Source organism: Pseudorasbora parva, chromosome 2, assembly GCF_024679245.1.
Source record: "Pseudorasbora parva isolate DD20220531a chromosome 2, ASM2467924v1, whole genome shotgun sequence".
Taxonomy (NCBI): Eukaryota; Metazoa; Chordata; class Actinopteri; order Cypriniformes; family Gobionidae; genus Pseudorasbora; species Pseudorasbora parva.
In genome coordinates, this window is record NC_090173.1 from 20,668,105 (window position 1) to 20,683,323 (window position 15,219).

General features: G+C 38.6%; 1 protein-coding gene across 2 annotated transcripts in view; it reads right to left on the bottom strand.

The window, feature by feature from the left end:
• Positions 1-1,785: 1,785 nt before the first annotated feature.
• il2rb (interleukin 2 receptor, beta) overlaps positions 1,786-15,219 on the bottom strand; it is a 36,676-nt gene continuing 23,242 nt past the window's right edge. Inside the window, exons 1-10 of one of the 2 annotated variants that reach the window (XM_067459341.1) lie at positions 14,262-14,410; positions 11,556-11,646; positions 10,837-10,948; positions 9,588-9,657; positions 9,406-9,493; positions 7,137-7,270; positions 6,784-7,006; positions 6,570-6,678; positions 5,410-5,494; positions 1,786-3,692 (exon numbers count right to left, since the gene is read on the bottom strand). In XM_067459341.1, coding sequence (XP_067315442.1) covers positions 2,970-3,692; positions 5,410-5,494; positions 6,570-6,678; positions 6,784-7,006; positions 7,137-7,270; positions 9,406-9,493; positions 9,588-9,657; positions 10,837-10,948; positions 11,556-11,634 — 1,623 coding nt within the window. In that variant the 5' untranslated portion in view covers positions 11,635-11,646; positions 14,262-14,410 and the 3' untranslated portion in view covers positions 1,786-2,969. Of the gene's footprint in view, positions 3,693-5,409; positions 5,495-6,569; positions 6,679-6,783; positions 7,007-7,136; positions 7,271-9,405; positions 9,494-9,587; positions 9,658-10,836; positions 10,949-11,555; positions 11,647-14,261; positions 14,411-15,219 lie in introns of those variants that run through there. The other variant, XM_067459350.1, reaches the window with a different exon arrangement.

The following is a 15,219-nucleotide window of genomic DNA, read 5'->3' on the forward strand; positions in this document are numbered from 1 at the left end:
TTAAAAGCATCTCAGAAGACTACTTTGTTATGGTTCACTGAGTTCATTCTTTAGGCCACACATGGAAGATAAACTTGACTTTGTCTGGTTACACAAACCATGCTCCAAAGCAGTGAACGGAAATGGGCTGGCACTTATAAATGTCAGACCACATACTACATGCAACAACTCCACTCATTCACACACACACACACACACACACACACACACACACACACACACACACACACACACACACCTTTAAAAAAAAAATGACACTGACACCATTATATTTTGGGGGATTTTATTTCAGTCTCATCAATAATGTACGTAAAAGCTACGACTATCAGATATCTAACTTTTAATAAAGTGAATAAAAATGTTAGAAACATAAAACAAGAATCAAATAAGTGCATTCTTTGTTAAAATAAAAAATGCAATTTCATACATTCAAAAAACATTTTATTTTCATACATTTTATTTTAATAGAAAAATGGCTCATTGTTGAGCTTTCTAAAAGGTACAGTCCAGAAATACCACTAAAGTCCTTAAAGCATTCTGTTTGAAAATGTACAGATAGCAGTATAAATAAGTGTTGTAATATCTTGAGAGATTTTTACTTGAATGCCTTTAGGCTTCTGCATACATGGATTGTGGCAGAGTCAAAATGACACCCTGAATTTCAAACCAATTCACATTTGAAAAGCAGCATTTATACCATGTTCATGGCAATAAGTGGCATTTAACATGTAATAACAGTAAATAGCAGCTAAAAATCAAGCAAATGCTTTGCACCCGATTGAATATTAAAAATGTTGAATTTGGAGAGTTAATCAGTTCATGAAAATATGAAATGTTAGCAACATAAAAGGTTAGTGGTGACAATTACCATTAACAATTAAAGTTATACAAGCTATATTCAAATGAACATCTGCTAAATAAAATGTTATTAAATCAATAAACCAGACAAAGGGATAGCTCACAAAAAAAGAAAGAAAACTCTATCATAAATCATTATCCTTTCACTGGAACAAAGGGGCCAAGCCCAACCTCTAAAAAACAACAACAACCCAACACCATAACCCCTCCCTCCATCAAACTTTACACTTGGCACAATGCAGTCAGGCAATAACCCATCTCCTGGCAACCGCCAAACGGTCGTCCATGGGATTGCCAGACAGAAAAGCATGATTCATCATTCCAGAGAACACGTCTCTACTGCTCTAGAGTCCAGTCGATGTGTGCTTTACACCACTGCATCTGACGCTTTGAATTGCTCTTGGTGATGTAAGGCTTGGATGAGCTGCATGGAAACCCATTCCATGAAGCTCTCTGTTCTTGAGCTAATCTGAAGGCCACACTAAGTTTGGAGGTCTGTAGCTATTGACTGCAGAAAGTTGGCGACTTCTGCGCACTGTGCACCTCAGCATGCGCTGACCCTGGTCTGAGAGTGCCGAGAGTCTGAGTCTCCTGAGTGCGACACATTCTTTCACACATGTTTGTAGAAGCGTATGCATGCCTTAGGTGCTTGATTTTATACACAAGGCCATGGAAGTGATTAGAACATCTGAATTCAATGATTTGGAGAGTGTATAGTTTATATATACACACTGTGGAAGTGAGTAAATAATGAGTTTTGAGCTATCCCTTTACACATTAAAACACAAATGTGATGCTTCTTTCACATGTCAATGTTCAGGAACATGACAGGAATGTTCTGGGTTCAGAATGTTTAGCTCTATCAGCATCTGCAGCGTTCTGCCAATTTCCGCAGACAACTATTTCATAATGTCCCTCAGTTTGTAAAAAAAAAAATGTTTTTTTTTTTTTTTCAGTAATGCATTTACAATGGAAGTCAATAGGGCAAGACTTTCCAGAGGGCATAAAAAAACAGAAATGTGAAGTTTGCAAAATCATGTTATTTGATCTGTAAATTGGTCCTGATTGCAGTGGCACTGGCGTTTAAACAGAGCTTAACTTGTATTTGACCCAGAACATGCCTTTAATCTAGTTTATTATGTTGCTTTACAAACATATCTATAATATACAAATTATATATAATGCAGCTGTTAAGGTTTTTGTTGTTTAATTCATTCAAATGGAATACAGTAAAGTAAAAAAATATAATTATACAAAATTAATGCTTATAAACTCTATGGGGAGCTGGGGCAGATTGCCACAATAGAGTAGTCACAAGGGCTAGTAACTATAAGGTTTGAGTCAAAAGCTTATTAGACATTAAATATAGAGAGGTGAAACCAATCAGTAGATTTGGGGCATGATTAGGAGGCCATGATAATGGACAGAGTCCAATGGGCAAATTTCGTGAGGATGCCTTATGAATGGTTTAGTTCAATTTCACTTAAACACCTAGACTGTTTAGGTTCCCCTTGTGATAACATACCCCTATTGAGTGTGAAAACATGTCTTGCTTTTGGGGCATGTTGTCACAGAAGTTCCATGTGTGTTTAATGTGTATTTTTTTTCTTCAATAATAAATGTAGAAATGTTTTTTTGTATCCAAGTCTTTAAGGTACACTACAATTCAAAAGTCTGGGGTCAGTGATTTTTTTTGTTTTTTTGTTTGAAAGAAATTAATACTTTTATTTAGCAAGAATGCATTAAATCGTTCTTTAGCACATGGTATTAATCAAAAAATTCTAGAGGAAAATTTAAAAAAGTGTATCAGTTTCCATTAAAATATGAAGCAGCACAACTGTTTTCAATAATCAGAAATGTTTCTTGATAATCAAATCAGTATATTAGAATGATTTCTGGTGGATCATGTAACACTGAAGAATTACTTTTATCAAATAAATGCAGCCTTGGTGAGCATAAGGAACTTCTTTAAAAAACAATTTAACCAATCTTTCCAACCCCAAACATTTAAACAGTATTGTATCTGTCCGTATAGAAACTGACTTTCAAAAATTAGCCTACCCAAAGGCGCTGATCTCCCCTATACAGACAGAGATGTTCTGGCCCTGCGTTCAGATGGATTTGTTGCTGTATTTCTGCATCTCTTTGAGGGTCAAATATCCACTCCCGCTGGGCTCAATCATGGAGGAGGGTCTGACCATGGCGCCCTCTGCAGGCTCAGTAGTGGAACCACAGCTGGGTGCTCTCACAGGTTCAGACCACGGTGTAATAATGGGCACTGGAGCGAAAGTCTCTGCTGGGCGAACAGCACCGAGGGAACCCTGCGACAGTGACATAATGAAGGAAACCAATGCGTGTCCTTCTGCCGCAGCCCTATCTTCACCATCGAACTCTTCGACATCTAGGTCTTCCTCATCATTCTTCTCTCCAGGCATGATGAACCCTGAATCTGGGCTCATCGGCTGTTCCATCTGGTAACTCGGGGTTTGCAGGCAGTCGTATGAAGACCCAGGTGACGAGAGAGTGGAGCTTGTGCCTCCTTCAGGGTGATAGGTGAAGTACACAGGGCAGGATTCCAGGAAAAGTGAGCCCGAATGCGACTTGCTATAGAAGTAGCCCATATTAGAGAAACCAGATGATGAAGCTTGGCTGGTGCCGCTGTTCTCGTGTCCAGAGTCCCTGTGACGAGAGTGAAAAAGCGGAGCAGTAGACATCTGAGCGTCGGGATCCATCAAGGACAGGTCCCAATTGTCAGAGATCTCAACAGGTGAGATGTCGTCACATGACTGAGGGGTAAGAAATGGCCCAACAGAGTTCTGACAGCCGAGCCAATTCTGTGGACAAGTAAGAGGAAATGCATGTGGTCAGTGTGTGTGTGTTCTTTTGGCTTGCTGAAGGAAGATATGAGTAAGCATTTTACAAGAAAAGCAGTTCTAGGCCACATCTGTACATTTGGGTATGTGTGAGAATTTGTACTGCAACGATTTTACATTGGAAGAAAAACGTGTGAACCTGAGAATCTTATTACATTAATGCATGCTCAAATGCGTTGGTGTGAATTCACAACATAGAAAGTGAAAGAGTGAATTGCCACTATACAGCTGAAAACAGCAATATAAGTACATGCTATGGTGAGTAAGACTGTTGTTTTAAAGGAAATGTATACTTAAATTCAGCAAGGTTGCATTAAAACAATCAAAAGTAAAACTAAACAAATGTATAATGTTACAAAAGCTTTCTCTTTAAAATAAATACTGCTGTTTTGAACTTTCTATTCATCAAAGAATCCTGAAAAATATACAATTTCTACAAGAACATTTTAATTTCACATTAAAAATAAAGGATTCATTTGCTATGTTTTTTTAAATTGATTGACAGTCCTAATTATATACAGCTCTGGAAAAAATTAGGAGACCACTGCATTTTTTTCTTAAATCAGCATCTCTACAAGTATGGAAGCCATTCCATGGTAATGTTTGTTGAATTCCAACACAGGCAGACCTCGTTCTACTGAATGAAGTGCTGATTAGATAATCACCTGAACCAAATCTTATTTAATAAGGAAAAGTATAAAAACACACTTCTGTGGTCATCACTATCCTCTTGCAGTAGGACCAGCTGGATGGCAAAAACAGTGCTTGTAGTACCTCCAAAGTAATTGGAATCAAAAAATAACTATTGACCGTGCCAAAAAAAGTTGAAAAGGAAAGTTTTGAGTGAGGAAAAGAAAGGTTCAATTCTGGCTTTACTGGCAGAGGGATACAGTGAGCGTCGGGTTGATTCCATCCTTAAAATTTCAAAGACGGCGGTTCATAAGAACAAGGTCAAGCAGCAGACATCGGGGACAACACAGCTACAGACCGGCAGAAGGCGAAACGACTCTCCACTGACGGAATCGATGGCAACTTATTCGAATGTCACTCAACAACCGTAGGATGACATCAAGTGACCTTCAAAAGAATAGCAAAAGGCAGCTGGGGTGAAGTGCACGGTTTAGGACGGTTCGAAAAAGGCTCCTAGGGGTAAGGCTGAAGTCATGCAAAGCTTGTAAAAAAGCCCTTCATCAATGAGAAGCAAAGAAGAGCCAGGCTGAGGTTTGCAAGAGACCATAAGGATTGGACTGTAGAGGACTGGAGTAAGGTCATCTTCTCTGATGAGTCCAATTTTCAGCTTTGTCCAACACCTGGTCATCTAATGGTTAGACGGAGGCCTGGAGAGGCCTACAAGCCACAGTCTCGCACCCACTGGGAAACTTGGTGGAGGATCAGTGATGATCTGGGTCTGCTTCAGCAAGGCTGGATTCAGGCAGATTTGCCTTTGTGAAGGACGCATGAATCAAACCACGTACAAAGTTGTCCTGGAAGAAAACTTGCTTCCCTCTGCTCTGACAATGTTCCCCAACTCTGAGGACTGGTTTTTCCAGCAGGACAATGCTCCATGCCACACAGCCAGATCAACCAAGGTGTAGCCGGAGGACCACCAGATCAAGACCCTGTCATGGCCAGCCCAATCTCCAGACCTGAACCCCATTGAAAACCCTCTTGAACTCACCTGGAAGTTTCCACCGTGAACAGTGTGAAGAGGCTGGAAATATCTGGAGGGGTCTGGAACATGTTGATGGTTTGATTTTAATAACCTGCAAAGAAACAATAACGCTATTACAGCACAAACAAACACAAATATCAGGTACAAAAACCAACGGGTGCATACCTACACGGAAATAGTGTAGGTAGAAACACACACACCCACACTACAGATGCCTACACAGCACTTTCCACAAATGGGGTAAAAACTAGGTCAAATATTTGTTCTTTTCTAACACAGGTTCAATAACAACTAGGTGTGTAACAATAAAAAATTTGGCATTATCAGGACCCACAAATATTACCCCATTGCATTATTACACATTACATTCAACATTATATATAGTAGTTTAATGTAGTACTGACTGGAGTACAAATTTTTCCTCGCATAGTAATTTTCATTTTGGATGAACTATTCACAATACATAGTTGCATTTTTGTATAGCGATATATCACGACGGCTTTACCCTTCAGGATATATTTGTCCACTCCAGGAGGTCAAACTAAATATTAATACTTTATTTTCTAAATATCTACATATACCCCAAAGTGGGTGGAGCCGGCCGTGACGTCACTCATCACTCCCAGATAACCAAAAATGGGCAAAGAGGCTGGATGTGGGTGGAGCTAAGATGGCAAACCACCTGTCACTCAAGTGGCCACAGCCTTAATTATGCAGAACTTTAAGGCTTAATATAATTTAAACAGATGAGTTATAAAAAAAAAGTATAAACACAGTTGTCACGAAGGGAGAAATTAGCTATATAGACCAAGACCACTTTTTGTACCAGACAGTAAACATTTTTTTCTTCTGCTGTAAAGTTGGGCATTTTACCATGTGGAGATCCAGATATGACTCCCTTTTGGAGCTTGTCTCTAGCGGCCAATTGATGAATTGCAGTTAAAGTTACTTCCGGTTGGCTTCAAGAGAGACAACGGCATGTTGCTGCTTGGTCTTAATACAGTTTAAAACTCTGATTTGTGTCAAAGATTTGTTGGGAAAAAAAATATAATTATAAATATAAAAAAAAACATTTAAAAAAAAAACAATTTAAAAAAAGAGAGAAGGGGCAAGAAAAGGTCAGTGACAATGGGTTACTAACTTAAACATACACATCTAATACTCACCGTTTGCTTTTTTTTGCCTTAGAGATCACCAAAGATAGAATGAGAGTACAAGCGAGAACAAGCAAGACGTGGAAGCCAATGATCAGAACTACACGTATATCACCAGAAACTGATGGAGAAAAAAGACAGAAACTGCTGTCATAGAATATATTATAATCTGAGCTCGCAAACAAATATTATTATATAATATTACTTGGCTTGCAAGAGGCCCCACCTGGTGATGATTTACCATTCTCCGTTTTCACTAGAAGCGTTCCAGTCTCAGACCTCCAGGACACAGCAGGACCCCAGTCGCTCCATTCCCCCCGAAAGTAACCATCATTTTTGGGTTCAACAGGCTTCACACGCACCCTGGCCTGGTACTCTTCTCCTACAGTCAGTAAACTGTTGTCCAGCTGCACGTAACTTCCATGAGTGATTTTCAAATGTTTTGCCATCTATAGTACGCAATTATACATGAACAAAAATAAAAATACACAAAATAATTTTGTAATTGACTGTGTACAGGATGCTTTCCAATGAATTAATTCAAAAGGTAAATGTTAAATAAAACAAATGTTTACTTACCTCCCAGCTTGTATTTGCAGTTGTAAACTGCAGTTGGAATTCATAATCTTTTATGGATTTCGGAAAATGACTGCCTTTACTCCAAGTTATGTTATCCCTGCTTACAGTGGGCTTATCTGGTGGTTGCGTCTTAACTGTTATTCAATGAAAAAATAAATAAAAGCACAAGTGAACAGTTAGGCTATACTGATAAACGTGCAGTGTATGGTGCTAGCGACACTTAACGTCATCACAGGTTCAATTGTTCTTAAACAAATCCAAAAAAAATGTATGCAATTTATACTTTGACTGTGATGCAAGTCACAAATGCATACATGTAAACGTAAACCAAAAAAGTAACATCTTCAGCCCCATCTCTTAGCAATCAGTGTTCAGAGTACTGTGGGTTTGCGATATCTGACACCTCTAATTATGGCTTGAACAGCAAAAAGACGTAACCCTCAGCCTCTTTGGTCAAAAGCGAAATCTGCAAAATTTTACTTTTTGAATTTTCTTTTGCTTCATTGGAATGGGATGACTTTTGTCGCATTAGTTATGTGAACACACATGGACATGATTCGGATATGTTAAAGGGTTGGAAAAAAGTCACACTGGGCTCCTTTGCAGTCAAAAATGACAGACATAGAAAAGGAATGGCAAGAAAAAGTGCACAACAATTAAGAAGTGAAGCTCTAAAAAAACAGATACATATACATATTGAGATACATATTGGATTGAGATCTGGGGGATTTGGAGGTCAAGTCAACACCTCAAACTCGTTGCTGTGCTCCTCAAACCATTCCTGAACTATTTTTGCTTTGTGGCAGGGCACATTATCCTGCTGGAAGAGCTACAGTCACCAGGGAATACCGTTTCCATGAAAGGATGAACATGGTCTGCAACAATGCTTAGGTAGGTGGTACGTGTCAAAGTAACATCCACATGGATGGCAGGACCCAAGGTTTCCCAGCAGAACATTGCCCAAAGCATCACACTCCCTCTGCTGGCTTGCCTTCTTCCATTGCTTAGTGGTCCAGTTCTGATGCTCACATGCCCAATGTTGGCACTTTTGGCAGTGGACAGAGGTCAACATGGGCACCCTGAGTGGTCTGCGGCTATGCAGCCCCATACGAAACAAATTGCGATGCACTGTGCATTCTGACACCTTTCTATCAGAACCAGCATTAACTTCTTGAGCAATCTGAGCAACAGCTCGTCTGTTTGAATGGACCACACGGGCCAGCCTTCTCTCCCCATGTACATCAATGAGCCTTGGCCACCCATGACCCTGTTGCCGGTTTACCACTCATCCTTCCTTGGAGCACTTTTGATAGATACTGACCACTGCAGACCAGGAACACCCCACAAGAGCAGCAGTTTTGGAGATGCTCTGACCCAGACGTCTAGCAATCACAATTTGGCCCTTGTCAAACTCGCTCAAATCCTTAAGCTTGCCCATTTTTCCTGCTTCTAACACATCAACTCTGAGGACAAAATGTTCACTTGCTGCCTAATATATCCCACCCACTAACAGGTGACGTGATATAGAGATAATCAGTGTTATTACCTTCACCTGGCTGTACTAATAATCTACCTTTCCTAAAATTGGATTTTAAATGGCTCTATTTTTACATGGAACACTTTAACATGGTTCAATAAAAAATATTATTGAAAAAAAATATATTAGCTACATTGGTTTACCTGAAAAAGGGGTAAATTTCAAGGCTTTAGTCACGTTTGACCACAAAGAAGCCAAGTGTGACCCCATAAACAAAGAGGATCAGAGGGTTAATGCTACACATTATATAAGGAGCAGCTCAACCACAGAGTTCATACGAGTGCATATGTCACGTTGCGTCATCAAACACATTCATTAACGGAAGTCACACTTGCAGAGAAGCAACCATTGCAACTGTGAACAATGCAAGGAACATCAATAAATTAATTACATTTTTATAGATTTACATACCAAATGTATGTACTGTTTACCAATAAATGCACTGTTTTTGTGTTTGTTTTTTGTGATTTTGTCGAGACCACTTAATTCCAATACCAAAAACAACAACAAAAACTTTTAACATGTTCTCACCAATTTTTGAAATGGCCTTATTATCAGATTAATTATTTTGTATTGCAAGGTTTTGTTTATTTAAATAGCAAAATCGTTTTCCAGGCAAATTTTTAAATTTCACTGTGTTACAATTACCCCCTTCTTTCCTCTAATTTCTGTATGTGTTTTTGCATTAATCTGCCATCTACAACTCACTAATACTAGAATTAATCCACTTACTGTGTCGGCTAGGCTGAAAATGCTGTTTAGTTCTGACAGATCCATTGCAGGTTACACTCAACCAGATTTTGTTAATGAAGAAAAAGTACTGTGTGCGAGAGAGAGGGGAACATAAGAAGAGAATGCATGCTGATCAATTGGTGAATAGTAATTTAACTTGAATTTGATCTATTTCTACTCACTTTGCTTCCATAGGTTAAAGAACAACTTCTGGTGGAATGTGGTTGACTGCTCAGTGGCACCAGCTCACATCTGCACACAGATTCAAATTTGATTCACATTTGAGAAGGTTTATTTATCAACCTTAAAATGATAAAGCTCTCTGACCCCTCTATAGACAGCAATTTATTTACCACTTTCAAGACCCAGAAAGGTAGGAAAAGCAGTTTAAATGTGACTACAGTGGTTCAACCTTAAAAGGGGAACTTCAGCGCTTAGAAGATTAATCTGTATTTAAACTGGGTTATTAATGTAGTAGAAATGTGAATTATTTTAGAATTTGGTGCTTTCTAGAATGAGAAGACGGAAAATGTAATTTTGTCTCATGGGGATGAAAGACTACAATTCCCAGAATGCTTCGCTGCCCTGTGAGGCCATTCCCAAAGCCACCGCTACTGAATCACTTTAACTTTCCCACCACCGCGTTTATCTTCATAAAATCAGTTCAGTTAGAGAACAGACACTACAATTAAAAACTGAAAGTGTCTGTTCAATATATTGTGATTTAGCCGCTGAGGAAGTGTCAGCACAAACGCAGCAGGAGTCAGATTATACGCATCGTGATGAGAGCTGAGGTAAACGCGTCCACGCTCGCGGCAGTAGTTCTCAGAGCGTGTTCAGTCTGGCGCGTTTTCAGTTCATGCCTTTGGAAGAGTAACTTTCAAAGGAATTAACTTGGGAAGATAAAATACTCACTTTGCTCCGCCAGCCGCACCGTTCCATGAACGCCTGAGCCACGTTGAGCTGCGAGTGGGATCTCCCATCCCCCATGTGCGAGTTGAAAACATGCGGAAATAGCTCCCTCTGCTGGCTGTAGTCTTTAGCGTCTGGCCAAACATTTTACCGATGACGCAAATGGACAATATTTGCATCACCGGAGTAATTTTTCCAGAAATAAAATGCATAAATCTCTCGTCTCAGGGAGATATGAGAGGGGGGAGCACGATCATTCGAATATACTCCAGGGTTTCTACTGATAGAAAGCCATATGCTAATTGCTGAAGTAACCCTTTAATGTTGTGATGCGATGAGAATACTTTTTAATTAGCTGAGTGACAGAAATCGCTCAGATTTAATCAAAAATATCTTAATTTTTGTTCTGAAGATGAACGAAGGTCTTGCAGGTTTGGAAAGACATGAGGGCAAGGAATTGAAGACAGAATTTTCATTTTTTGCGTAAACTAACCCCTAAATTTGTTTATTGTCACAAACCTTTTTTTTTCTACGTCCCCCATAAGCTCACATCGCTGGCCGGAGTCATTTGTAGAGCTCCTCCACACACAAGAAATCTTTGTCAAGTAGTCGCTCACACAGGAAAGATCTTCTGTTTTTGGTAAAACCAGAGGACAAATGACATTAGTGAATGGAAGTTAATATTTATCTTGTCTTTCAATACTTGTAAAGTTAAAGGGTTAGTTCACCCAAAAATGAAAATTCTGTCTTCAGTTACTCACCCTGATGTCGTTCCAAACCTGTAAGACCTTCGTTCATCTTCAGAACACAAATGAAGATATTTTTGATGAAATCTGAGCGATTTCTGTCCCTCCATTGACAGCCTACGCAACTATTGACTTGTGACGCAAGTGCTTTGTTTGCACAGAAAAAAAAAAAAAACATAATTTAACACTTTAGTTACAAAATATGAATCTCCAACATGCAAACAAAGCATTCGAGTCACTTCATAAAATGAAGATTAAGCCATTAGAGTTGCATGATATCTTTACTACCTTTCTAGGGCTTAAAAGTGGTAGTTAGGTAGGCTGTCAGTGAAGGGAAAGCTCTTATAGTTCATCAAAAAGATCTTCATTTGTGTTCTGAAGATGAACGTACGGGTTTGAAACGACATGAGAGTGAGTAATTAATGACAGAATACTTCCAAAATACTGTACCAAATACTAATGTTAGGGGAATGTTCTGCATTTGCTCGGTACCTGTTGGTGTGTTATTGGACTGTCCGGTGCCATAAAGTAAGATGAAGATGAAGAGAGGAATATACCAGTAATCCTTCATCACTACTTGGATCTGAAACACACATATAACATCTTTTGTACAAAATAATATTTCAATTATGTTCTAAACAATGAAAGTAAATGGAGAGAACTCAAAAAAGCTCAAAAATGATAAAAAGCTAAATGTGTCTTCTAAAGCAATATTTTTTTTTTGTTTTTTGTATTCAGAATAGATAAAAACAAATAAAAATAAAAAAAGCAATTCACTTTCACTGTACGAAACCGATTAGCTTGGACATTCTGCAAAACAGTTCTCATTTCTGAGTCGTCAAACACTTCAAAATGAATATACCGCACAGGTATTAACAATATTTCATCTATAAGTGATGCACACTCCATAAGCATATTAATTAAAAATCTGGCTTCCTTAGGTTATTTATATTAGGTTAACACTTACGACATTGGCTGCCGTATTAATAGTGTCTAAATATTAATATCTATGATGATATCTGTTGTGGTGATCAGGTGATATGATCTATGGTTATCTGTTAATAATAATCCAGCAGCAAAAAAAAAAAAAAATGAGATCAAAAACTGTCGTTATGGAGATACGACGAGCGCAACCACAAATGAAGCTGGTTTTTACCTGTGGCTGAAAGTGTGACACATTTAGAAACACAAAATTGCTCCTGGGAAGGAGAGCTAAGTTTAGTCACACTGAACTGGGATGGTAACACAAAGGTTCTGGGTTAAATGTCAGACCTGATATAATCTAATCTATGCAATGAAAAAATATTTGATCCGTTTTATCATCTGTAAGGCAAAAGGACTTGACCTGTTAATACTAGCACTTACTATTCTATCAATACATTTGTTTATGGTAAGGGTACTGTGCTAGACAAACTGGCTCTAGTCACATCACTTGCATATTGTTGCCCTGCTGTTGATTCGTTTGCTTTTATTGTTCTCTTTATAAATGAGTCGCTTTGGATAAATTTCTAAATATTAAAAAAAATATTACAAAGCGCTGCACTCTTCAGAAGCTGATTCAGTTATGCAGCAAAGTTACATCTTTAACCCAGACAGCAATATAGTGTCGGTTCAGATCCGGGGCCACATCAACACTCAGCATATGTGGGAACTACACGTATATCACCAGAAACTGATGGAGAAAAAAGACAGAAACTGCTGTCATAGAATATATTATAATCTGAACTCGCAAACAAATATTATTATATAATATTACTTGGCTTGCAAGAGGCCCCACCAACATAGTGTCGGCCGGATCCGGGCCGACACTATGTTGCTGTCTGGTAAACCTTTTCATTTATCAAAAAATATTTTTAGATTTTTTATTGTTGCTGCATTTTCATGTATTTATTTATATATCATTTACTCACCCTCATTTCTTTCTAATGATGTATGACTTTCTTTTTTTCTTTCTTTCAAAAGAAGATCATATGAAAAAATGTCTAGAATGACAAAACGCTGAAAAAGGTAACACGGCATGAGGGCGAGGTCAGAATTTAAATTTTTAAGTCATTCTAAATGTTTTTCGATAATTGTCAACTATTTTTTGTCAGCAATTTATTTGCTGCATTTGTGCATCATAAATAGCTAATCAGCCAGGGGAGCTTCATTTTTTTTTTTTTTTTTTTTAAATGTAGACTTTCATTTTTAAATGGCATGGCTGTGGTTTTTTACCTGACAGGATGTTGCCCAAAGAAAACGGTAAAACTGCAAAGTGCGCATATTGAATTCCATTGCAAAATTCTTGACATGAACTTTAGATACGCATTTATGACGCAAGCTAGCTTCGGCTCTTTTGCTGAGTGGGCCATTGTCAGCAGCGCACCCCTTTGTGAGTGGGTGGTCAATCTATATACAGGCAATTTCCACTAACACTACAAAAGGACTGTAACTGTAACTTCTCGTAAAAAGGTGCACTTGTATACTGCTGGCCCTGAAGATGCTTTAAGAGGTATCAAACTGTGACAGGACACTCTACAGCAAACACTGACGGTGCGGTTTCCCTCGAGCACTTTTAAAAGTGAGCGCTGAGTAATTTGGATAGCAGTTTATTTGACACAGACGCTCGAACCTCAACTTGTGTTCGCTGCAAACACTCTCGGTTTCACAAAAGACTTCAGCACTTCCTAACTTATTGGGTTACACTTAAGAGCACATGAAGTTTAATAGGAGCTTACTTGTACTTTGCATTGGTAAATGAACAAAAAAAAGTGTATTTACCAATGCGTAATGAGTTTTTACCACTCATTTATTTACTAATAAGTGCCAACCCATTCAATGACCCCGAGCATCCATGCAGACACTAAAATCACACTTAAAATGTCACCTAAAAGTGGCACCTGCTGAAAAACTATTCTCAGAACTCACTTTTGAGTCATTTTGAGATTAAGTGATTTTTAGTGACTGAAGTCAGTTTTTACAGGAGCACATTTTCCAGATTGATTCACGTCCACAAAAAGTCACAATACATTCAGTCGTTAACAGTACATCTATTTTAAAACCTAACAGATTTCTTCATGTGATATGTTTTGAAGTAAATGCTCAGTGTAGTATATAATGCAACGACATCTGTTTTTAATAGTGGCTTAATTGCGGTCGTCATCCCATACAATACATCATTGCTCAGCAGTTATTTAATCTTGGAAGTGTAAGACTTACCCTTTGCCTTCAGCTGTCTGCAGAGGCACCATGGATGCTGAGGTCTGTCTGTCTACCTGACCACCTACCCTTCATCCTCCTCTCTTTACTGCTCTCGCACTATCTGCCCCTCCCCTTCTACCTCCATCTGTCAGGAGGATCTCTCTTTCTCTATCACTCTACTTCTTCCTTTCTCTAACTCATCCTCTCTCTCTCTCTCTCTCTCTCTCTCTCTCTCTCTCTCTCTCTCTCTCTCTCTCTCTCTCTCTCTCTCTCTCTCTCGGCTCGACATGACTGAGTAACCACAATGTTTGCTGACATGTTTACAAAGCATAAAAAGCTAAACCAAGAGGTCATGGGGCCCAAAGAGAAAAAAAATCTCATCTCTCATCTTTCTTTGATGCAAGGATGTTCTCATTTATTCTCGTTATTGACATGTATTATTTTATTGCTGTATCTTAGTATAACACATTTTTTTGACAGTCTGACGTGTTGATTTTAGACCAAGATTATTACGTTATTGGAGAGGCCAGGAACATTTGAAGTTCTTGGCTTTTGATAAGAGTAAATATTAGCCACCTGGGCCCCACGGCGCCTGAGCAGTGCTAAGAAGCACAAAAGTTTGATGAGGACCACATCCTGTTTCATACAAACTTTTTATACCCACAGACTACACACACACACACACTAAAAATATGCAGATAAACAAACACATGCATGCATGCAAGAATCCACATGCACTGACAAATAGGCTCTGCTGAAGCATAAGGATAACCAAAAGTATGTAGAGAAATGAAAAGGAAAAGCATCTCTGCAACAATCTGTGCTTCTATTATTGAGAAGTATGCATCTTATTCAGTCTGTATAAAAGACCTAATTTACTAAATTTAGCAACACATCATCAGTCCATGAGTAACTTTGCCAATGGATGCTCCTAAACTAGTTTAGTATAAGCGATACCACATTGTATCAAGCAAAT